Source organism: Hemiscyllium ocellatum, chromosome 31 (assembly GCF_020745735.1).
Source record: "Hemiscyllium ocellatum isolate sHemOce1 chromosome 31, sHemOce1.pat.X.cur, whole genome shotgun sequence".
Classification (NCBI taxonomy): domain Eukaryota; kingdom Metazoa; phylum Chordata; class Chondrichthyes; order Orectolobiformes; family Hemiscylliidae; genus Hemiscyllium; species Hemiscyllium ocellatum.
This window is the reverse complement of record NC_083431.1, coordinates 52037081-52063274: the sequence shown is the minus strand read 5'-3', so window position 1 is coordinate 52063274 and position 26194 is coordinate 52037081. Positions and strand designations below refer to the sequence as shown.

Sequence of the window (26194 nt, the reverse complement as noted above, 5' to 3'; positions counted from 1 at the left end):
TGCATCAATCTATTACTTAGATTTCTCAGTTTGAAGTAAACATTTTATTGTACAACCATCGGATCAATGAAGTGTTTATGTACTTGTTAAGTTACATTTATGTGATGAGATTTCTCCTGAGAAAAAAACTGTTTAACTGTGCAATCTTAATTACTCTCGAGGCTTTGGTGCTGAGTTGTACTGGTTTGCTAGGTCATTTTAGAGGCACTTAAGAGTCAATGAGGGTAATCTAGAGTCACAAATAGTGTGCTTGGATAAGGACAGCAGATTTTGTTCCCTAAAGAACATTAAAGATCCCGCTAAGTTTTTGTATCAATCTGGCAATTAAATGGCTACCATTACCTTATGGCCATTTTAATTTCAACATAGCTGGATTTAAACTTTCTATAGTTCGGAGATTTGAACTCTTGTCTCTAGATCACTAGGCAAGGCCTCTGGTTTAATAACACATTGTTAGTATAATAAAGAGATATACATGATATGAAATGTATGGTCTTTTGATAGACCATCAGTAATTATGTTCAGTTACAGGAACAGCTTAATATGAGCTTAGTGTCTGGTGCTGCATAACTCATGATGGTTTTTCTCAAATATGGCTGTGTGATGAAACATTACCACAGCATGGGATAAAGTGATGAAGTGATTTTTGCTTATTCGGCTTAGGCCACCGAATGTGGCCTGCTGCTGGAGAAGCAGAGCTCGAGTTAGGTTGGATAATTTTCTCTGGTGCTGTAGAGTGAAAAGTCTGTGTTCAGTTAGAGACACTAGTCAAAAGGAGGAGCAAGTGATTGGCTCAGCATGAAGTTGTGTTTCTTGGTTTGGTTTCGCACCAAATTGAAACTGCAGCTATAGTCTTCTAGGTCAGGCACCTCTTCAAAAAGTAGTGCAATTTTGTGCTATGTGCATTTTGCCATGTTTAATGCAGACGGTACATATTTCACCAAGTTAAAATCACTTCTGACTTGCCGTTTTCTTGCATTGAGGTGAGTTGGTATGACTGAATAAAGGACAACTTTGAAAAGGTAGTAGTGCTAGGGAAACATTCCATATTGTTGTCAATATTTCACTGATTGGCTACAGTACCAGAGGGCTCCCTTGAAAACAGCTGGAGAATTTGAAGCCTTAATGACGATTGAGGGGGTCTAATAACATTGGATGGGTTAGGTTTAACAAGTCTGAAAAGTTAATATTCGTGGCTACAACGTTTTTGGGAGAGATAGGAGAAGGGATGGAGTGGCATTGTTAATGGATTCTATCACAACTTCAAAAGGCAGGATGGGAGTTAGCAGAGACCCTCAGGAGATAACATGCTTTCTCTATTTTCTCCCCTGCCCACTGCCTCTCCTGTCTGTGCTCTGTCAACTGGAATCTCCTCACCAAGCTCAGCTGACCGCTTGATGTGCCATCATGGCAACAGATCAGTTAGAAGTGGGGAATAGTAAGTGAAGTGCTGTCCTGGGGCCTGAAAAGTTAGGGATTTCATTGATTTTAGACGAATACAAACAGCTTCTGCACATTAGAGTCCAGTGGAATGTTGTGTATAAAATAAATTCTGAAAAAGGCAGGATAAGAATCTATTCTTATAGCAGAAGCGGTAATGCACAGGTTAGAACAAACAGTCTTACCGCAAATTCAACCCAAACTCTGGGTCAGATATGTAGATGATACCTTTGTAATCATTAAAAACACAGAAATAGAGACCACACACGGGATCATCAGCGCCACACTCACAGGAATCCGATTCACGAGAGAGGAAGAAAAGGACAACCAACTCCCATTCCTAGACGTGATGGTACAGAGAACGGAGAATTCACCACAAGGGTATACAGGAAAGCCACACCCACAGACCAAGTCCTAAACTACAAAAGCAACCACCCCAACACATACACTGTTCAAAAGGGCCACAACGCACTGCAGTACACCAGAACAGCAAAAAGAGGAAGAAGAACACCTATACAATGTATTCGCCAAAAATGGATACCCGCGCAATTTCATCAACAGATGCCTAAGGGAAAGACAGCGGAACGAGGACATGCCACAACCCAAAGGACTAGCCACACTACCATACATCAAAAACATTTCTGAACTGACAGCCAGTCTACTGCTACCACCAGGACTCATAACAGCACACAAACCAACAGCCACTCTCAGACAACAACTCACCAGGACGAAGGATCTGATATCCAGCATGAGCAAAACCAATGTAGTGTACAAAATCCCATGCGAGGACTGCACAAAACACTACATAGGACAAACAGGAAGACAGCTAACGGTCCGCATCCATGAACACCAACTAGCCACGAAACAACATGACCAGCTATCCTTAGTAGCCCCACACGCAGATGACAAGCAACATGAATTTGACTGGGACAACACTACTATTATAGGACAAGCCAAACAGAGAACAGCCAGGGAATTCCTAGAGGCGTGGCACTCATCCACAGATTCAATCAATAAGCACATCGACCTGGACCCAATATACCGACCACTGCAGCGGACAGCTGGAACTGCCAACCGGAAGCGGCAGATTCAAACCACTACAAATGCCGGAGGAAAGATCACAGAAACGCTTCACAGGAGGCTCCCAAGCACTGAGGATGTCACCTAGACAGGGGACAAAATGTCTGCAACACAAATTCCCAGCTCGGCGAACAGACCCACAACATCTATTCCACATCCTTGGAATGGGAAATCGATTAAATAATAAGTAGCCTTGAAGAAGTTCTTTTTTTGAACCTGTATAATTTTGTTAATTTGTGTTTATTGTTTCTAATTTTTTGTACCTGTTCCTGATTGTTGACTTTCTTAACTCTAGACACCTTGGAAAGTATGAAGCCTGTGAATGCTGTCTTACATTCTACCTGTCAATTAACTTTGCCTGCTGGAGTTTTGCTTAGCTGGCTCACTAACAACAGTTGACAGGTTACAATATGGTGTGCAAAACGCAAGGAGGTCACCTAGCCATTGTTATTATAAAGTATAGTGCTGAAACAGTAAAAAGTAAATTAAAAGACTAGAAAATACTTCTTTGGATGTTAAATTTATATCGCATAGGCAATCCCTCTAGTCTTCAACCCTTCTCATTTTGTTACCTTTCTTGTTTTCCTTGTTCTCAATGATACATTTGCGGTGCTTGATTGAATGTCTCATTAATTCTAAACTTCACAGGCACTATCCTATATGCTGATCTTCTCCAAATCCACATGGTGCTGAAGTCCAGTCCCCTTCTGCTGTTACCCACACTTCCTTGTCTCTTCCTTCCTGAAATCTTGTGGGTTTTGAACCATAATCTTTGCCATTATTTAATCAATTCTTTTTCACAGTTGACAATGTCTTGTGGCATCCTTATCTGAATAAAATGGGTGATTCATTGTGTATTCTGTTGTGCCATTGAACTATTGTTCAAGTTAAAATGGAATATTTTACTGACTAATGTGATCATGAGTTTTAAAATTGACCCTTTCAACACTACATTTGTAATTTGGTAGTACAGAATCTGAATAATGCTTTAAAAAGTGCATTTTTTTGTTGAAGTGTTTGATCTTGCACTTATCAGGATAATTCACAAGAATTCTGCATGAGAGGAGACTGCTGATTGGTTTGCAATTACCCCTTGTAGAGGCATTGCAAAGAAGAATGCACTAATGAATCATGATTAACGATGAACTCTCAGCCTTTGTTTAAATTTGAACCATTGTCCTAAGAATGACTCAACAAATGACTATCATCTACTGTGTTTGAGTTGAAACAGGCATAGCAAGTGCATGTGTTGTCTGTTTGGAAAAAAATAGGGACCTATGCTTTAGGGGGTAAATACGTTTTCCAGTATACTCCACACTGCACTTCTCCCACCTCTTGCATACTTCCAGTACACTTGGTCCTGATACAATGTGATAGTTCAGTTCTCGAGCATTCGCACGTTATGAGAAACCTGAGCAATGACAGTGCCATTCAAGCTAATGGGGCTGGAATCACATTATAGCCAATACAAATAAGGGAAGTTCACTTTCTGTTAGTAACGGCCTAAAGTCTTCAATCGCATTAAAGTTAATTCACATTGAAGCAATGTGCGTTATAACAGAACCAAGTGTATGTATGTTTATATTTGAATTTGCATCAGCATGTAGGGAAATCCCTTCATGTCTAACTTGCATTCAAGTTCACATTTGAAATGGAAGAATCAAATGAGCTCTCTTTTATCTATGTCATTGTTGAGAAATCCGACAGTAGAGGGGTCCTCTACTACTCCCTACTGCATTATACGCTTTGGAATTGCTACAGTCCTATGCTGTAGAAGATTGCCCTTATCAGCAATCTCACACGTAGACACTGAGACTATGAAAACTTGATGAAATTGGGATGCACCAAAGCCATCCTGTTGGATAATGACTAAGCTGATCCAATCACCGTATCTCAACCAGCCCATATGCTCAAGTTAATGTGGATCTACAATTGGACAGCATTTACTGGATAATGGAGGGTGAGATTATTACACTGACAGTCAATTTAGGATTATCAGTTGGACTGATCGTGTAGTGCTCTTGAGTACACTGAAAGTTAGATATGCTAATAACATAGGGCACTGTAGTTTGCAAACAGATCCTGTCCACACATGGAGCCTGCTTCAACTCAACGAAATAAGTGATAGCCGTTCACCATTTCATTTCTTCGTGCAATGCCCTGACCAATCAGAATCAACCTACCTGGTTTAAAACTTAAACAAAACCTGACAGGTAAATCCACGATCATTAATTGGTGCATTTTCCGCAGCAATGCCTCTCGGAGTTTAATTGCCAATTAATCAGGACTCTCCTTTTGTGAGGTTTTTGTTTTTTTTTAAATTAATGTTCTTCAAATTGTCCTGATGACAGCAAGAAGCAAAGTTTGAAATAAATTATCATTTTTCCAGCAGTGCTGTTACTTGTCTTGATCTCTTATTTGCCTACCAGGTAGATCGGTTTTCTCTGCAGTCGTTTACTTTCTGGTTCCTTTTTTTTTTAAAATGATTGCAATGGAAGTTGGAGTAAAGCACTGAAACAGATTGACATAAAGATCAGGTAGTAATCCAAGACTGTGCCACAATAAAAGCATAGCTCTCTTTTAATTAGTGATTCCTGAGTGCTTGCACAACTTTGTGATGCATGTCTAGAGTTCACAAAGCACAGTTCTGGTCATTTTACTTTAAGAGGTCACAACAGAGGTCGAATACCTCCTGAGAACTTTACAGTTACAGCTGGCTGATTTCAGAGCAAGTTTGATAGGTAAATGGGAGAAAATTAGCAGTGTTTTTCCTCAGCTCAGCATCATACATGACATGTCTGGTAATATGTAACACCTTTCCATTGATTGTCAGTGAAATAACATTGGATTTGCGACAATATCAAGCTGCTGTGCTTTAACTATGCTGGCAGCACTATCATTTTAATCGCTAGGAACAGTACATCCTGTTTGATTTAACTTGGTTTATTTTGTGGAGGCTTTTGATTTTGTTAGTCTCTGCTATTGCGTTGTGATGTAAATATCTGTGACATTACAAACAATACTAGTTTCAAACAGACTGACTGGCCTCACAGAGTCATAGTGACCTAGCTTTAGGGACTTATGTAATTTGCCAGGGCTGTTGGCACTAAATGTTTGTTAAAAAGCCAATGTTATTAAAACTATTTTAGATCAAATTCTGCTGTACAGAAATTGCCACACCTCACTGCAGATTTGATGTGTGTCTGATCTGTATTGTTCAGTATTAATGAACCAGTAACCGTGGTATCTAGGAACAATTGGAAAGAGAGTTGGGGGAGAACTGCTTTAACTTTACTTGATTGTCATGATGGTTGTGCATGTTCCCCTCTGTTAACCCACCTACATTTGGCATCTTCCATAACTGACCTGTGCCCTGCTATACTCCTGGGATAGGCTTGGCTGTATTCCATCCCCTGCCTAACAGCTTGCTGTAATTTATAAATTCCCTCCTTCCCACTGAGGTCATCTCCAAGTGCTGACTGCATATGATGCATTGAATGCTTTAATACAAACATTCTCCCTCTCACCAGTAAGTTCAGTCTGACATCACGAACAACAATGGGAAGTGAGAGCTTGATTTGGATGCATAAGCTGAGTAAACTCTTCAGCTACTTAAATAATACCAAGATCAGAACTCAGGAAATCAGCCTGTCTGTTGACTCCACGTTGACTGTAGCAGGTCAGGCAGCATCCAACGAGCGGGAGAATCGACGTTTCGGGCATAAGCCCTTCTTCAGGAATGAGGAGAGTGTGCCAAGCAGGCTAAGGTAAAAGGTAGGGAGGAGGGACTTGGGGGAGGGACGTTGGGAATGCGATAGGTGGAAGGAGGTTAAGGTGAGGGTGATAGGTCAGAGAGGGGGTGGGGGCGGAGAGGTCGAGAAGAAGATTGCTGGTCAAGAAGGCAGTGCTGTGTCCGAGGGTTGAGACTGAGAAAAGATGGGGGGAGGGGACATTAGGAAGCTGGAGAAATCTGCATTCATCCCGGTGGTTGGAGGGTTCCTAGGTGGAAGATCAGGCACTCTTCCTCCAGGCATCGTGTTGCCATGGTCTGGTTGGTGATGGAGGAGGCCAAGGACCTGCATGTCCTTGGCAGAGTGGGAGGGGGAGTTAGTGTTCAGCCACAGGGCATGGCCTCAAAGCCCTCCGCTTCTCCCATTCCCGCTGACCCAACCAGTACCTTTCCACTGACGCCCTCCTTCGACTGACTGAACTGGTCCTCACTCTGAGCAACTTCTCTTTCCAATCCTCCCACTTCCTCCAAACCAAAGGAGTTACCATGGGCACCCGCATGGGCCCCAGCTATGCCTGCCTCTTCGTTGGATATGTGGAACAGTCCATCCTCTGCAGCTACACTGGCACCACCCCCCACCTTTTCCTCCGCTACATCGGTTATTGTATCGGCGCTGCCTCATGCTCCCACGAGGAGGTTGAACAGTTCATCCACTTTACTAACATCTTCCACCCCGACGTCAAATTTACCTGGACTGTCTCAGACTCCTCCCTCCCTTTCCTAGACCTTCCCATCTTTATCTCGGGTGACCAACTCAACACAGACATTTACTATAAACCGACCGACTCCCACAGCTACCTAGACTACACCTCCTCCCACCCTGCCCCCTGTAAAAACACCAACCCATATTCCCAATTCCTTCGTCTCCGCCGCATCTGCTCCCAGGAGGACCAGTTCCAATACTGAACAACCCAAATGGCCTCCTTCAAAGACCGCAATTTCCCCTCCGACATGGTCGACGATGCTCTCCATCGCATCTCCTCCACTTTCCACTTCCCACTCCTCCGCCCTTGAACCCAGCCCCTCCAACCACCACCAGGACAGAACCCCACTGGTCCTCACCTACCACCCCACCAACCTCCAGATACGGCGTATCATCCTTCTCATTTCCGCCACCTCCAAATAGACCCCACCACCAAGGATATATTTCCCTCCCCTCCCCTATCAGCGTTCCGGAAAGACCACTCCCTCCGCGACTCCCTCGTCAGGTCCACACTCCCTGCCAACCCAACCTCCACTCCCGGCACCTTCCCCTGCAACCGCAAGAAATGCAAAACTTGCGCCCACACCTCCCCCCTCACTTCCCTCTAAGGCGCCAAGGGATCCTTCCATATCCGTCACAAATTCACCTGCATCTCCACACACATCATTTACTGCATCTGCTGCACCCAATGTGGTCTCCTATACATTGGGGAGACAAGCTGCCTACTTGCAGAACGTTTCAGAGAACACCTCTGGGACACCCGCACCAACCAACCCAACCGCCCCGTGGCTGAACACTTTAACTCCCCCTCCCACTCTGCCAAGGACATGCAGGTCCTTAGCCTCCTCCATCGCCAGACCATGGCAACACGACGCCTGGAGGAAGAGCACCTCATCTTCTGCCTAGGAACCCTCCAACCACCTAGGATAAATGCAGATTTCTCCAGCTTCCTAATTTCCCCTCCCCCACACCTTTTCTCAGTCCCAACCCTCGGACACAGCACTGCCTTCTTGACCTGCAATCTTCTTCCCGACCTCTCCGCCCCCTACCCCCTCTCTGGCCTATCACCCTCACCTTAACCTCCTTCCACCTATCATATTCCCAACGCCCCTCCCCCAAGTCCCTCCTCCCTACCTTTTACCTCAGCCCGCTTAGCACACTCTCCTCATTCCTGAAGAAGGGCTTATGCCTGAAACATCAATTCTCCTGCTCCTTGGCTGCTGCACTTCTCCAGCAACACATTTTTCAGCTCTGATCACCAGCATCTGCAGTCCTCAGTTTTTCCCACGTTGACTGTGTACTGTTTTAGAATGCTGATCTCTAACAACGGCCAGCACCTAGTCCCCAAACATTAGTCATCCTTACACATTTCTGGCTGAGCCACTTTGCCTTTCACTGGACTCTGCTCTGTTCATTTACAGCTACAGTTTGTATCTTGGGACTGTCCACTTGCTGCTGCCTATGTTCACAAAATCAGTTTCACCCTTCTGACCACTCTCGCTCACATAGGTATCTTCTCTCAACGATTTTTACTTTGGGTCATAGAGATGTACAGCAAGGAAACAGACCCTTCGATCCAACCTGTTCACACCAACCAGGTATCCTAACCCAATCTAGTCCCACCTGCCAGCACCCGGCCATATTCCTCCAAACCCTTCCTATTCATATACCCATCCAGATGCCTCTTAAATTTTGCAATTGTACCAACCTCCACCACTTCCTCTGGCAGCTCATTCCATACACGTACCACCCTCTGCATGAAAACATTGCCCCTTAGGTCTCTTTTTATATCTTTCCCCTCTCACCCTAAACCTATGCCCTCTAGTTCTGGACTCCCCCACCCCAGGGAAAAGACTTTGTTTATTTATCCAATCCATGCCCCTCATAATTTTGTAAACCTCTATAAGGTCACCCCTCAGCCTCCGACACTCCAGGGAAACCAGCCCCAGCCTGTTCAGCCTCTCCCTATAGCTCAAATGTTCCAACCCTGGCAACATCCTTGTAAATCTTTTCTGATCCCTTTCAAGTTTCACAACATCTTTCTGATAGGAAGGAGACCAGAATTGCACGCAAAATTCCAACAGCGGCCTAACCAATGTCCTGTACAGCCGCAACATGACCTCCCAACTCCAGTACTCAATACTCTGACCAATAAAGGAAAGCATACCAAACGCCGCCTTCACTATCCTATCCTAACTTATGTTTCAAAACTTTTTTGTACTTTCCTTCTTTCATTCCCATAAATACACATCTTTTTATAGTTCTTTTTAGCTTATAAACCTGTACTCAAATAGGATCTGGCCACTACATTGTAAAGCCATAGAATAACTTCGGTAGAGTTTGTTCTAGAGTAATGGTGCTAGCTTAGGGACACCAATTATACTTAATGCTGGCATACCAGCTTCTGAATAAGCCTCTGCGATAAGACTTGACCATTAATCTAGGCTGATGACTATTACAGGACTGAGAGCGTGCTGCATTGTTCGAGACAGACATTTGTTAGGCCACTTGTGGAATTCTGGTCTCCATGCTGTTGTGAAACTTGAAAGGGTTCAGAAAAGATTTACAAGGATATTGCCAGGGTTAGAAGGTTTGAGCTATAGGGAGAGACTGAATAGGCTGGGGCTGTTTTCCCTGGAGCGTCGGAGGCTGAGGGGTGTCCTTATAGAAGTTTAAAAAATCATAAGGGGCATGGATAAGGTAAATAGACACGGTCTTTCCCCTGGGCTAGGGGAGTCAAAAACAAAAGGGCATAGGTTTAAGGTGAGAGAGGAAAGGGACCTATGGGGCAACTTTTTCACGTGAAGAATAGTGCTTGTACGGAATGAGCTGCCAGAGGAAGTGGTGGAGGCAGGTACAATTACAACTTTAAAAGGCATATTGGATGGGTTTATGAATAGGAAAGGTTTCGAAGGATAAGAGCCAAATGCTGGCAAATGAGATATCCTAGATAAATCTAGTCCCATCAGCAAGGACAAGTTGAATTGAAGGATCTGTTCCTGTGTTGTCCTTCTCTATGACTCTATGCCATTAGCCTGTTCAGTGAATATTAGGAATCTATCAGCATGAAGCTCAAACCCATCTCCAACTGCATTGCATTTGCCCTCTGTCTGACCCCTCTTATATTGGGAATACTATTTGTCTCATGCTAAGGTGTGAGGATCAAGAACTGGATCCAGGTGTGATCCAACTAGAGTTTTATACAGCATTCCTTTGCACTCAGTTTCTCTGTTTATGAAGTCCCAAGTTCCCAATTGTTTTGCTAACTACTCATAACATATCCTGCCACCTTTTGAAGATCTATACACATCAACCCAGATGTCTATATTCCTGCACACTCTTTCCAACTGTGCAATAAGTTGATATTGCATATCCCTATCCTTTCTCCCCAAAAGCATCTTCTCTAACTTCACTATATTAATCTACCACTTTCCGATCTATTTGCTTGCTTATCTATAAATCTTTGTTTGTACCTCTCCATTATAGAGAACAGCAGTCCAAGTCTCTTTTGTCAAGAACAGCAGTCCCTGTGTATATGGAAGAGAACAGCAGTACCTCTATAATTTATAAAGGTCCTTGTCAATATGACTGTGTGTCCCTTCAGTACAATTCCTGGAGGTAGTAGGGACCTGTAGGGGTTCATTTTGAAATTACATGAATTTAAAATTAACTCATCAATAAACGAGGATATGATTTAAACTGGATGTTTCTACAGTTCCCAACCCAATTTGCTGATATATTTACCATTTTAAAAAAACTGTTTTTAAATGTCAGTATCAGCAAGGTGAGCATCACCAGCAATCCCCACACACGCACAACTACCCTCACACACACCCACCCCACACATGCACCTTCACAAACAGCCACACCTTACATATATCTACACATCCCACGCTCCCACGCCTCCCCATATCCACTCCATACTCTCTTAGCACACAAAACTCTCCCAACTCTCACATCTCCCTCACCCACAGATGCTGCTCTTTTATGTACAGACACAACCTCCACCCCCTCCCCCCCCACCCCCTCAGACCCCCTCACTCACATACATACACACTAAACCCATTCATAGACTAACACCTAGCCTGCACACCCACAAGCACCCCACACATATATGACTGTGACAATTCAACTTCATTCTGTTCTGTCAATTAGCATTTATCAAATTAATAAGGAATGATATTTAAATAAATAAACATTTCTGAAGCTGAAAATCTGTAATGAAAGCAGGCACTGGATATTCATTATCACCCCTGCCAGAATCTGAAACGTAAATACAGCGTTACTCTTTCAGGCTTTGCCTTCAGCCTGTATGGGTCACAACTGTAACCTGCCTTTTCCTTTCACAGATGATGGGCTAGCTCTGTGTTTGTTACACTTGCACAATTGCATTCTTCATCATTGTGTTCACACGCTGCTTAGTTTAATATATTGCTGCTGTACAGCATTAATAGTGAAATGTGCCATTCTTTGTCATTTACAGAGATATTGGACTAAACAATCTCCCTTTAATCTTTTACCTTTCAGCATCTTACTCCAGTTTAAAAACTGAATTGGAGAGAGTGAAAGCAGATAAAGATCAGGTGAGGGATAGTTTTTGTTCAAGTTGCTCTGCTGTTGCGTTTAGACTAGCAACTGTTCATGAAAATGCCTAACACTGAAACAGTCATGGAATCAGAAAAAGTTAGTTTTGTTTATCTTGAACCTGCTGTGAGCTTTGTCACTGCCAACGGTGCGCAGCTGTTAGGGAGACTCATCTGAGTGAGCAGCTCATGCTGTACTGTGCCACCTGGTGGGAGGGAGAGGGTGTAATCTATTCACCACAAACTAAATTAATGGAAGTGAACTTTTCTTTGGACTGTAGATATTAGAGAAGCAGTTAAATTTACAAATAACACAACAAATCAGGGAATGCAAAAAAAAAACTTTTTATTTTAATAAAAAACAGTGGTCAGAGCTTGGAACATATTGCTGACATGGATAATAGAACAGAAAGTTTTAACAGACCTCAAGACGAAAAGCGGTTGCAAGGTTATTTGGAATAGACCAAAGAAAACCACTTTGGCTAGATGGGCTGGAAGTCTTACCTTGAAACAGGGAGATTGTCAACCCACCAGTGTGATTTGAAATATTATAACTGGCTGTATGTAGTGCAAATGATCTTTAAACACACATGACCCAGCTTACTGGCTGCGTATAGTGCACGTGATATACAAACACACACAGCCCAACATTCTGGCTGCATATAGTGCACGTGATATACAAATACACACAGCCCAGATTTCTGGCTGCATATAGTGCACGTGATATACAAATACACACAGCCCAACTTTCTAGCTGTATGTAGTGCACGTGGTATACAAATACACACAGCCCAACTTTCTAGCTGTATGTAGTGCACGTGATATACAAACACACACACAGCCCAACTTTCTGGCAGCATATGGTGCAAAAGGCACTTTTCCATTGGTTATATCGATTACAAGAAATGACTTGATCAAACGGGCTGGCGAGTGGCAAATGAAGTTTAAATTTGATAATTGTAAGGTGTTGTAATTTGGAAACACAAATCAGGGCAGGACTTATACACCTGGGGGGTGTTGCCAAAAAAGGCGATCTTGTAATGCAGAAGGTGGAGTCACAGGTAGACCGGCTAGTGAAGAAGGCGATTGGCACACTTGCCTTTATTAGTCAGTGTATTGAGTATAGGTGTTTGGATGTCATGTTACAAGGGCTGTACAGGGCATTGGTTAGGGCATTTTTGGAATACTGCATTCAGTTCTGGTCTCCCTGTGAAATGAATGATGTTGTTAAACTGAAAAGGGGTGCAGAAAAGATTTATAAAACTGTGTTGCCAGGATTGTCGGGTTTGCACTATAGGGAGAGGCTAACTAGGCTGGGGCTATTTTTTCTGGAGCATTGGAGGCTGAGGCTTATAGAGGTTTATAAAACCATGAGGAGCATGGATAGGGTGAATTGCCAAGTCCTTTTTCCTAGGGTAGGAAAGTCCAAAGCTAGAGGGCACAGGTTTAGGGTGAGAAGGGAAGGATCTAAGGGGCAACCTTTTCACACAGAGGGTGATGTGTGTATGGAATGAGCTCCCAGAGAAGGTGGTGGAGGCTGGTACAATTACTGTATTTAAAAGGCATCTGGATGGGTATATGAATAGGAGGGGTTTTTAAGGGTTATGGGTCCAATGCTGGCAAATGGGACAAGATTAATTTAGGATACCTGGTTAGCATGGACGAGTTGGACCGAAGGGTCTGTGCTGTGCTGTACGCCTCTATGACTCCATGACTTTATGTCTGGTTGATTTTCAGTGAGATTGGTGAGCTGGTTAGCACCATCAGCTCCAAACCACGGTTAAACAGCATGCGCTTCACTGTCGATTGTCTTCAGTGTGATCTGCAACTTTTTAGAGGTTCATGGTTGAAAGAATGTTATTGAAACAGTGTGCTCCTCAAAGTCTCAAACAACAGAACAGTGCTGTAACTTGGGGAAAATTTCACTCATTTTAAACCACGATTAGAACTTATTATTGATACACCTGTTTTCAATTCCCCTTTTCATACAACATAGAAGAGTACAGCACAGAAACGAGTCCTTTGGCTGATGTTGTGCCGAACATGATGCCAAATTAAATTAATACCTTCTGCCTGCCCTTGGTCTATATCCCTCCATTCCTTGCATATTCATAGTGCTCATCTAAAAGTCCTGTAAGTGCTCCTATCGTATTCCCCTTTCTATCTTTCACCTCTTACAGCACGGTGGCACAGTGGTTAGCGCTGCTGCCTCACAGCACCAGAAACCTGGGTTCAATCCCAGCGTCGGGTGACTGACTGTGTGGAGTTTGCACATCCTCCCCATGTCTGCATGGGTTTCCTCCCATGGTCCAAAGATGTGTAGGCTAGGTGAATTGGCCAAGCTAAATTTCCCATAGTGTAGCCTATGTGCATTAATCAGGGGAAATGTAGAATAATAGGGGTAGGGGAATGAGTCTAGGTGGGATACTATCCGGAGGGCCAGTGTGGACTTATTGGGCCGAATGGCCTGTTTCCACACTGTCCGGATTCTATGATACTAGTGGAAAGCACAAATATTCTATCTTCTTCATAAAAACAAACTGCATTTGTTTTCAGCTGGAAGCCAGAATGCAAGAGAAGATCCAGTACCTGGACAATCTTGAAGAGGTGAATAACAGCTTGCAAGAACAACTGAAGAAGGAGGGTGATGCAAAGGTGAGAAGTACAACACCATGAATTCAGAGAGTTGGGGTTAACCTGGTGATTTCACTTTGTGTGTTGTCATTCATTTGGGACTGGCAAGGATAGAAGGTACTTACGGAAGTCTGTTCAAGGTGGATTCGTTGGCCTTTTCCTTTGCTGAAGTACAGAAGAGAGGATTTACTTGCCAAAGAGTGAGTGCAGCAAATGTTCACCGCACTGATAAAGGGCTGGCAGGCATGTCCTCTGAGGAGAGATTTATTGGGCCTGTCTTCACAAGAGTTTCAAAGGATGAGAGGGGATCTGGTTGAACTCTATAAAATTATAACAGAGCTGGACAGACTAGATGCAGGAGGATGTTTTCCCTGGTTAGGTGGTCTCGAAGCAGGGACATAATATCAGGATACAAGTTCATCATTTATAACTAAGATAAGGAAATGTTTTTTCACTCAGAGCTGATTCTTTGCCACAGAGTTTGGGGAGGCTGAGTCACTGAATAATAATCATGAAAGGGATCTGTAATTTTTTTTGATTTAATGGTTTCAAGGGATATGAAGAGAAAGCAAGAATATGACATTGAGACAGGGGATTGACCATGATCATATTGAACGGTGGAGCAGGCTTGAGGGGGCCGATTGGCCTACTCCTGCACCCAATGTCTACACTTCTATGTTTTACCAGATAAAGCTTCATTCTGTGTGGAGTTTTCAATGTATTTTTCTGTGGTGAGTTTAGGGGCTACTTTTTCATTCTCTATCTCCTTTTAGTTGATGTGTTTGTACAGTAACATTACCTTCTGTATTTGTATTGATGTATGGGTTATTTGATCAATTAATTGAAATCTTCAATGATCTTTACCAATGAATTAAACCTAAAGCCACAATATTCAATTAAAGTGTTAATTTCCTAGGTACACCAGTCTTTAAATTCTTAAAAGACATCAGGGATGAGGAGGAGCATTTTGTTGCTTTTTTTGTAAAATAACTGACGCACATTTGTATACTGTACCTAAAAGCCATCACCAAAGTTAAGTTTTTCATACACTGATGAGATCATGTTTGCCTATAACACAGTCACAGCATCTCAAGTAATTCAGTGTTGTGATCACAGACCAGACTAACAAATTGTGCTGCAATTAGAGACCAGCAGCCTTTTGTTTTTAGAGGCTTTCCAGGAGAATAAAACCACAAGATTTCATGGTTTTGAACAATACTATACAAGTTAGAATAGTAATACAATCTACAGTGAATGTATCAGCACTCCTTTTGAATGCAGAACTGGACGCCATATACAAACCACTCAGATACAGAACTGCAAGTGCCAATAAACAGAGACATATAATACCAGCAGAGCACCAGCACCTTATTATCAAAGATGCACTGATAATGTCACCTAGCAAGGCGATGAAACATTTACAGAAAAATGCACCAACTCAGCGAATGAATCCACCACTTCATCCACAACCCGACCTACAAATCTTCTCAGAATTCTGCAAATGATAGTTGGCAGGCCAGAAGAGTGAGTGAGTGGGTGACTGAGAAGCTCAATTTTTGATCTGTGGGTTTTTCTGCAACGGAGGCATGTTGCTGCACAGGGAAGTGGAATTCACAGCTTCCAAGCGGGTTGGCTTCCTTCTCCTTCCTCTGCCACTGTCATTCCACCTCGTGGTTGACTCGGTGAGTCTTGAGGTGGCCCGTGTCTTGATAGATTAGTGGTCAGCAGCACTCTCCTTACAAGCAATAGTGTCCATGTTTCCGTATTCTAAGGCAACTTTGAGTGTATTCTGTATATTTTCCAGTGTCCACTCTCTGAATGTTGGCTAACTGAAAGCTGGGAGAAGAGAACCTGCTGAGGGAGAGGTTTCATTCTCTGTCTATCTGGTGGTCCTCACAGAATTCGATGTTGGCACCACTGGTAGAATCTCTCGAGGATCTTAATGTGAACCTTGGTAAACAGTCCAGGTTTCCTTGCAGTAGATAAGGGTGGTCAGCCCGATAGCCTTCGTTGACTTGGAGAGATCCCTTTTGTGAGATGATAGATGGTGATAGAGCCCAGAGAGAAGAGAGAGAGATGGGGAAATAAGTTCGGCAAAGGGGTGGTTGGAAGGTAAGCCAGGGAAAAAGAAAAGCGAAGTAGGTGACGATGGGGACTAAGGGTAGGTGAAAATGGGTCGGCTGTGTAGAAAGCAATCCATCCCATGACAGGACATGGGATGTGGGACTGGGTAAAAGACGTGGAAGGAGGTGTTCACACGATAAAATATATTCAGTCCTGAAGGCTCCAAAATACCAAGCGGAAGATGAAATGCTATTCTTTGAGTTTGTGTTGATGCTCGCTGGAACCCTGCAGTAGGCCTGCCTCTCAGATGTTGACATGGGAACATGGTGATGTGTTGAAATGACAGGTGCTCGGAAGCTCAGGGTCACTTTTACAGATAGAACAAAGGTATTCCGCAAAGCGGTCACCCAGTCTGCATTTCATCTCCCCGGTGCAGGGGAGCACGTTGCGAACAATGAATACATCGGACTAGATTGGGTGAAGTGCAGGAAAACTGCTGCTTCACCTGGAAGGTTTGTCTGGGGCCTTGGCTAGGGTGGAGGGAGGAAGTAAACGGACAGATATTACAACTTTTGTAGTTACCTGGGAAAGTGCTATGGGGATGTGTTGAGGACGGAGGAGGAGTAGATCAAGGTGTTCCGGAGGGAACGGTCCCTACAGATGGCTGACAAGGGAGGAGAGGGGCAGGGCATATGTGTCTGGCTGTGGTATCCACTGGAGGTGACAGAAATAGCAGCATATAATCATTTGGGTGTAGATGCTGGATGTGTGGAAAGTGAGTTCTGAGGGACCCTATCACTACTGCGGATGGGAAGAGCAGGCTGAGGGCAGGTGTTCGGGAAGTGGGTCAGGTATGGCTAAGCCACAGTAACAGGGAATCCTCCGTTGAGGAAAAATGGGTGTTTCTGAAGACCCCTGTGGAAGTTGACTCAATGACTTATTTCTACATAATGATTGCTTGTTCTTACAGAATGAACTCCCTAAGAACTCCAACTACCACAGAGCCTGTGCAGTTCAGTTTGCTTTTCCAGCAAGTACACCTAAAAACCAACACTTCTGTCATGGAGTCTATACTTCTTTTCCTTCTATAAACCTTAACTCAAGACAAATGCAAGAATATTAGTGTGATGTATGCTTCATATCCTCGAGATAATTTAGTGCCAATTATTTTTCTGGGCTCCTCCTTAATTCTGCAAAGAATGCTTCAGTTCCACCTTTAAGTTCATTTTCAGATCTCAATCAAGTACTTTCTCATTTTTAAAAGAATAAATTCAGAATGGCTTCTGTGCGTGCCAACATAAGCATCTTTATCGTGATTAAAAGTTCCTTTTGTGTTTACTTCATAATAACATTGAGATGCTTTTCATGTTCCATGAGGGACATTTAAGTGAATCTTGGATAGGCACGTAGAAGTTAGTTCAATGAAGGGTGTATAGGTTAGTCTGATCTTAGAGCAGGATAAAAGGCTGGCACGACATTGAGGGCTGAAGGGCCTGCACTGTGCTCTATTGTTCTATGTTACATTTCTTTCAGATTTGATCTCTGCATATCGATAGCTTTCTGTTTCTACTGATCCAGTTTCATGCTTACCTTATGAAATTTGTTCCAAGTAATATTCACACCCTCCACATTCCAAATTTAGAATCCCCTTTTCAACATGAGTAGATTCCCATGCAGTTTACAAACTGTACCTCTCCAGCTGCTTGTCATTTTCAACAGTGTTTTGGGAACTAGTGACTTTCCTGTTGTTTTCAAATCTCCAGACTAGCAACACTGCTGTTCAGTGTCAGGTGGCATTGACTCTTCAAGGACACAATTTTGTTGGAGTCCTTTCGATTGAAAGACCTAACTTGGCAGTTCTACAGCCCTTGTGTGGATTCTGTACTGTCTTTTACTAATATGGAGTCATCATGACTGTTTGCATGAATCCTTTCCTCAGCTGGATTACAAATAGGCAGATGACATATTCTCAGGAGCAGTTTCAGAATTGGATCACTCCTTTCCAATTGGTGAAAACATGGATGATATTCTGATGTTATTTCCCAATATTAAACCTACATTTTAGAGTGGTAAGTTAGGAACAATTCCAACACATGATCCTGTTATCAGAGCACAATCTTTAATGCACTTAATGTGATGGGAAAGGTACAAATTTTCCCTCAACATGATTTCTTGATATACCATGACTCTGTGAACTTTCTGAAGGAGGTTTCAAATCCTTTGCTAACAGTAAGCTCTCAGCTGAACAATATCTCCCATGTTAAGGATCACTTTAGACTCGCTCTTGGAGTGATTTCCCCTTCAGTTATAAACCTCTTGTAATCCTTAGCATCCTTGTCTTTCTTTCATGTTAAAAACATTGCATGAGTTTTCTCCAAGTTCCACTTTCTCATGCACCTTGTCCTGTGGAAATTCCTGACACTTGCACCAGTGTCACTAGTTTACCATACACTTCCTTTACAGATGCTGACTTTTCGGAAAGCTCCTTACATGTTCCTGTTACTCCCACCAGTTTACATTCCATTCTCAACAATTTATTTTTACACCTCCTGTCTTATTGCAAGCAAAACCTCCAAGTCTTGTGAATCTCTTTATATTCCTTATATTAACCCCTTTGCACACATCTCTCCTCCACTTCTGCAAACCTCTGGCTGGCACCTTGCTCCCAGTTCTACAGCTGCTACCACTCCTGCCCCACTTGCTCCAGTGCAGTACCGAGGGGGTGCCATACTAATAGAGAGAGCATCTTTTGGTGAGATGTTAAACCATTACCAAGTTTTCTCCATCAGGTGATCATGAAGATTCCATCATGTTATTTGACAATGTGGAGAAGTATTCTCCACATCATCCTGGCCATGTAGATTCTAGCTATAGGCTCAATGTAAAATTGAGCTTTTACTTTCAATTACTTAGGCTACCGTCCTGCTAGAACAGAGAGAGGTTTCTCTTCTTTATAATGACTGCGGAATTCGCAGAGAAGGTTGATTTGTAACAAAATCTATGCATTGGCAAATTAAATGCATTTCAGTCTTCAATGCAATCCTTTAAATAAAAATTAAATAATACTCTGAAGTATTTTTTCACTTATGGATTTGGGCCAGTCTCTGGCCAAGAATAATTTTGATGCTCAGTTCAGTAACATTCTGAAATTTCTCATTTCCATTTCTTATTTCTAGAATTTTTCGGTCCAACTTGTGATTAGAAAGCTTGGAGTAGCTTCAATCCTTTGTGTTCAAACGTATTGCAGCAAACTGGAATCATTGGTATTTTAAGATTTTTAAGTTCTTTCATGGGATGTGGCCTTCACTGACAAGTCCAGTATTTGTTGCCCTAATTGTCCTGGAGGAGATGGTGTTGAATTGCCTTCTTGAACTGCTGTACTGTTTGGATCCCCAGGTTTGGGAGAGAATTCCAGGAGCACTGAAGTAACAGTGATATAGTACTGGAGTCAGAATGGTGCCTCACTTGAAAGGGAACTTGCAGGTGGTGGTGTTCCCATGTATCTCCTCGTCCTTCTTGTAGGTTTGGAGGTGCTGGCAAAAGATGCTTTGTGAGTGCAGAAATGCATCTTGTAATGGTGCAAAATGCTGCCACTGAGTGTCATTGGAGGGCGGAGCAAATATTGAAGGTGGTGAATGGGGTGCTAATCAAACAGGTTGCTTTGTCCTGGATGATGTTGAAAGTCTTGAGTCTTGTTGAAATTGCGCTCTTCCAGGTAATTGGAAAGTATTCCATCATATTCCTGACTTCTGCCTTGCAGATGGTGGACAGGCTTTTGGGGAGACTGGAGGTAAGTTATTTGCCGTAGAATTCCTCACCACCTACTTACTGTAGTAGTCACAATATTAGAAAGTCTGTTCCTGCATTTTGATAGGGTGTTCGGCGACAGTAATGCCATTGAATATTAAGGGGAGATGGTTGGATTCTGTCTTGTTGGAGTTAATCATTTACTGGTAATTGTGTGATGGAAATATAACTTGTAATTTATCTGCCCAAGCCTGGATAGTGTCCAGTTTTTACTTTATATGGACAAGGATTGCTTCAGTGTCTCAGGAGTCACAAATGATGCTGAACATTGTGTAATTAATTCTCAGTGACCTTATGATGAAGCAAAAGTCATTGATGAAGCTTCTAAAGATGGTTGAGCATGGGACACTTCACTAAAACACTTCTGCAAAGATATCATTGAGCTGAGAGACTGACAACCATAATTTATTTTGTTTCGACCAGCATAGAATTTTCCCTCCCTACTTCCCATTGACTTTGATGCCACACTTATTTGAATGCTGTCTTGATGTCGAGGCAGTCACACTCTCCTCACTTCAGGAGTTCAGCTCTTTCGTCCAAGTTTGGACCAAGTTGCTGTGAAGTCAGGAGATAAGTGCAACTTGACAATACTGCCAATGACATGTTGAGATATTTTCTATATCAGCCTGTTCAGAGATGTTACTACACACCTTTGAAGCAGGTGGGACCTGAACCACTTCTGGACCAGAGGCAGGGACACTAATATTATGCTGCAAGAACTCTTTAATGACCCGATAATATTGAGAGAAGGTTGATAGAGTAGAAATTTGTTAGATTGCGTTGGCTCAGTGGTTAGGGCACAGCACCAAGGACCTGGGTTCAATTCCACCCTGGGAAGTATGTGGAGTTTGCGCATTCTCATGTCTGCATGGGTTTCCTTCCACAGACCAAAGAAATGCAGATAGTGTGGAATTAGCCAAGCTAAATTGTCCATCGTGACCAGGGATGTGTAGGTTAGGTGGGTTAGCCATGGGAAATGCAGGATTATAGGGTAGCAGTGTGGATGTGAATGGGATACACTTCAGTGGGTTGATGTGGAGGTGATGGACCAAATACACTGTAGGGATTCTGTGATTGGATATATTGAATTCAGCTTTTTGTGTTTATCTGCACCACCAGTTGGTGGAAACCAATACTACATGTATTATTAAGTGTCTTGTATCAGGTTAAAAATCACACAGCACCAGGTTATACTCCAACTAATTTATTTGGAAGCACAAACCTTTGGAGCGCTCCTCGTCAGGTAGCTAGCCTTATGTCAGGATTACAATTCTGTTCAAGTTAGGGATTGTGTATTTAATCACCTGCTAGAACTTTACAACTAATGTGGAACCTTTAATGAAGCAAGGGGAATCATTAACGTATTCTAATTTTTTAAAATGTAGAATGTACCTTAAAGGCTGCATCAGGACATGTCCACTGACGCAGTAACCCCCTAACTTCTGAACCAGAAGATTCTGGGTGTTCATGCCCTTCTGTGAAGGTTGAGTGTGAAATCCAAGCTGACAGTCTCTAGTGTAGCCCCTCAGTTACTATTCTTCAAAAAAGACCAGCAGCACCTGCCCTCAGGATATTATGTAAATACAAATTATTTCCTTTTCTCTGTCACACATTGGCGGGTGGGCAACTAACCTTGGGAGACTGAGGTTAAGCAGTTTCAGATTATAACTGATCAACACTCATGATCTAGGTGCAAATTGGAGAGTGTATGTGAAGTAATAAAATGTCACTCACTTATCACACTATAGATCTTGTGATCATATACCTCTGTATTTCGGTGTTCTAAATCCACAAGTATGAATTGAGGGGAGCATCTTTCTCAGTTGTGGTCAGTGGAATTAACTAAGTCAGGAAAACACCCCAATGGCTTGTAACTGGCCACAGGTTTGAATGCTCATGAACCTTGCATTGAAATGAACAAGTAGCGGATGGACTGATCTTAATGGCAGAGCATTCTATGTGTTGCTGGGGTTGGTCAAACTTTGATCGCACTTTTCAGAGCTTCAGGTCCAAAAAGCTCAACAACCAGTGGTATTACTGATCAAATATCATGACCAGTTTGTACAAGAGGGTTTAGTAGTGTTGTTAAGGAGTAACTAATTTTTGGATCAGACATGTTCTGTCCTGTTGGTTGAAATGGACAGATCCCATGATAATTGACACCTCCTAGAATGCATACCATCCCCTCTTATGCACTGGAATGTTAGATTGAACCATGGGCTCCTGTCTCAAACATCTGGCTGAGGAAAACGCTTCTCTTGAGGTTTGACTAATGCCAATATCTACAGCACAGTACATTCTGTAAAAGAGATGAATTTTATAGATTTTGTGTAAAAAAAAAATATACCTTATTTTGTACTATAGCTGTTTAGGATTATCTGCTGCCAAATGTCTGATTAAACAGTAAAAAGACAACAATTTGTTTAGTAGTGGCAATAAAGAATTAGACCATCCAAAGTGCTATTATTCTGTAATCATTTTTAGCAAGAGGATTCAGCGAACGTACTGAATTTACTCAGATACAAATCTGAATAAATAACCCTCTTCGGGACAGACAGCCAGGGATGACCAGTGAGAGTAATTCAAAAATGCACGGGATGATGGTACTTAAGAGTTGTAATGAAACAAAAGTTTATTTCATTTTTGTTTCAGACCAGCCTAGAACAATTGCTGTATGAAGAGAAGAATAAGGGTCAGAGGTTACAGACTGAGCTTGATGTCAGTGAACAAGTACAGAGAGATTTTGTGAAACTCTCCCAGACGTTACAGGTAAGGAATCCTTTCTCATAATCATTAAATGGGTAGGATAGAAATGAGCCATATCTCAGCTGAGACTGTATTAGGGATAAATCAGTCCCATCTTCTAGCCTTGAATATTGTACATTGCAGCTAAGTGAGACATCTAATGCTGAGTTGGTTCATGAGTTTTAAATTGAAGAATTGTACACTAGAAATATGCCAATCTGAATGATTGAGTGCTTGTTGTCTTGAGCCCAGCTGCAATAACCTAAATTGTGTGGTTTCCTTTGTGTTGAAACCCAAGACAACATCTGAATTGTCTTTTGATTGTTGATGGTTCATTCTTTCAACCCTGCAGTCCCTCTCCTTTCTTGATTTTTACTCAACAGGATCAGAGGCTTTGCTGCTAAGCTATCTTTTCTTTGTTGGAAAGTATAAGTATAATATCTTTATGATTTATTTCCTTCGGTATCTTTACTGTGTTGAAATGGAAATTCAAAAGTTTCTCTTCACTTTTTGTCCGGATTTCAAAGTAACGGAATAAGTGACTGTGTTCATTCATGTTTGTGACCATGGTTTCAAAGAAGTCTGTCACGGTGAACCACTACCAATATTTGTTTTCTTTTCATTTCTCCTAATAGGTTCAATTGGAGCGGATTCGCCAGGCGGACACCCTAGATAATGTCCGTGTAATCCTAAATGACACAAAACTGACAGATATTAATCAGCTCCCAGAGACATGACATTAAACCCTGGAAATTGAGGCTACAATAGTTTTTACTCAACCAGACACCTGTCTTTGTAGAAACATGTTAATTCTTATTTAACTCTGAAGGATCAGAACCTATGGATTAATAGAATGCAGTAATTGAGGTGTAAATGTTTCTAGATTGACTTTGTACAGGGTGCCTGACTGCAGTTAGATTCCCAATTCATGACATTGCAACAGGGAACACTACTGAAATTTTAAATTTAACTCCTATGATGAGAAAAGATCAACAAGTGTATGCTGTGCGTAATCTTTGAAAATCACTGATACAAGAATTCCCAGTTTTGCTGGAGTAAACATGTCTAATGTATTGCTCTGCTATTTATACCATTTGATCCTTTCTTGTGTTTCATGTAAATTCACTAAAGCAGCATCAGACGGTCACATCCTTCAGCTCATGCTTTTACTTGTGAAATTTCAGTGTTTAGTACTCAGAAAAGTGTGAACGTTTTGGTTTAACCAGTTCGTTTTTTTTTACAAATGGTACTAACTCCAGAGTCTGCTCACCTTCTCTCAGTATTGCCAGCTCCTCGAACTCACAGACGATGAATTGAATTTGTATTTATTGTACTTGCTGTGCCTGCCAGTTTTCTAGAACTGTGTAAAATGCATCTCACTGCACAAGTTCACTGGAAAAAAGAATCTGGGGAGAAAAGAACCTAACTAATTTTCATTGATTAAAAGTTGCTGACTTACTTTATATAGACAGCAGCAATTGCACAAGTTTTTTAATGATTTTAAAAAACAATTTTGGTTGACTATAATTCTTAGGATTCAATACTTTTGCAAACAAATACACTCAATTAATATTGGAACTAAATATTACCAGTTGAACTCTTATTCAGCATACAGAATTGTTGTTCAGCTGGTTCTTCTGAGGATATTGTTTTAGGATGGGATATAAAATGATGTAATCACACTTGATTTAGCCCTTCCTTTATTATCTTTGAAGAGAGAAACCGAAGGCTTAGAGTAATCTGATTGGAAGACTTGGACTGCCCAGCAGATTTTATACTTTCGTTAGTTCCTGATGTATGTGCAAGATGACAATTTAGGTTTCTAAAACTTGTCATCTGGCCACATTTAAAGAGCATTCAGGTGATTAAAGTTTGAACTTTGACTGATGACTGGCCTTGGATTCTGTACACAGCATGATTGATTTCCATGCCCCAAACATACAACTTGAACAGGGTACAATGAGGAAACTGACTGCAGTACTGGGGAAGTAGATGACTTCACATCACTAACTGTGAACAGCTGTTTAAGCATAGAGTTGAATTTGCTGTCTGGGCTTAGGTATTCTAGAGTTGTAAACTATTAAAAGATCCATGGCGCAGGATGGCATTTTAAAATACACATTGGTAACATTTTAGAAATGGCATTTAATATTTCATTGTATTCACAGCAGAGTATATTGGCAGCAGTGATTGCAGAAAAAAATGAGGATGTCCATAATATTTTTGAATCATGATAAGATGATCTGGGAGAGGTAAAAGGAACAGGAGACAATGTGAGAAGTGATTGCAATTTCAAACCCATTTTGAACAGGAAGGCATTTAATTCTCCCCTGAAAACATTTGTTGATTATAGCTGTTTATTCAAGGAAAAAAATAATGCCTTGTTTTAAACTTGTATATGTGAACTTTTCCTTTAAGCCTTTAAAAATTAAATTCTACGTAACCTCAGTGCTTGCTTTAAATAGAAATATGGTACATTACTAAGAGCATGGCACTTCAGTCCTTTCTGATTTAAACATGGTGTAAGTGTGACCTGACTGGATTAGATGCTCTCCACAGAATTTTTTTAAAATATGTGTATATATTAATGGTTCCTCTTATATAAATGAACTTAAGCTTTGATCAGCCATAGCTGATTTAGCAATATCTAATTCCTGGCAACTAAAAGTACAGTGCAAGAGGAGGTAAAGGGTAATATGCTTCATGTGTTCCCTTGTCCATTACTGGAACATTCATGTGCAGTTTCCCTTGATAATAGCATGTCTGTAATTTACTTAAAATGTGGTTTCACCACTGATCTAACTGCCGACATCTCCCTGTAAGTTCCAAGGGCACTTTGAAAGAAAAGTCATGTCTTACCAACACATTAGTGTCCTGTGCAAGTGTGGATGTACAGTTCTGCTGTTTACAGATTTAAAATGTAACCAATTTAACTATACTGAAGGTGTCCTTATGAAGAAAGTGTTTAAAATAAAAAGCTGCTGGAGTAAAGTGTGTTCATAAAGTAAAGGTTAATAAATCATTTCATCCAGACTTAAAATGTTTGTTTGGGAATCTTGCTACTACATCTGCAGTTCTTTCTGAACTTGTCATGTTCTATTCTTCTTTAGTTGTTTTTAACAATGGGAGTTTCTTATGGATAGGCTAGGCTTTTATTTTTAATTAGCATTACGTTTGAACCATTTACTTGAAACTTGTAGCATTTTATCCTGATCAGCCTGTAAATTTTACACTTTTTGTCTGGCTGTGCCTCATGATTGTGTAGACCTGATTCTAGAATAATTTAGGATCTAGGTCTTGTTCATCCATCTTGCAGAAAAATTGGCTCCTGAGCTATCTTCCAGTGAA

At 41.8% G+C, this 26194-nt stretch overlaps 1 protein-coding gene across 2 annotated transcripts in view; it reads left to right on the top strand.

The window, feature by feature from the left end:
* Positions 1–25870, top strand: part of rabep1 (rabaptin, RAB GTPase binding effector protein 1) — a 135282-nt gene extending 109412 nt beyond the window's left edge. For both annotated transcript variants that reach the window (XM_060847962.1, XM_060847961.1), the window contains exons 15-18: positions 11541–11596; positions 14153–14251; positions 22754–22870; positions 23482–25870. In XM_060847962.1, coding sequence (XP_060703945.1) covers positions 11541–11596; positions 14153–14251; positions 22754–22870; positions 23482–23583 — 374 coding nt within the window. In that variant the 3' untranslated portion in view covers positions 23584–25870. The remainder of the gene's footprint in view (positions 1–11540; positions 11597–14152; positions 14252–22753; positions 22871–23481) is intronic.
* The last annotated feature ends 324 nt before the right edge of the window (positions 25871–26194 follow it).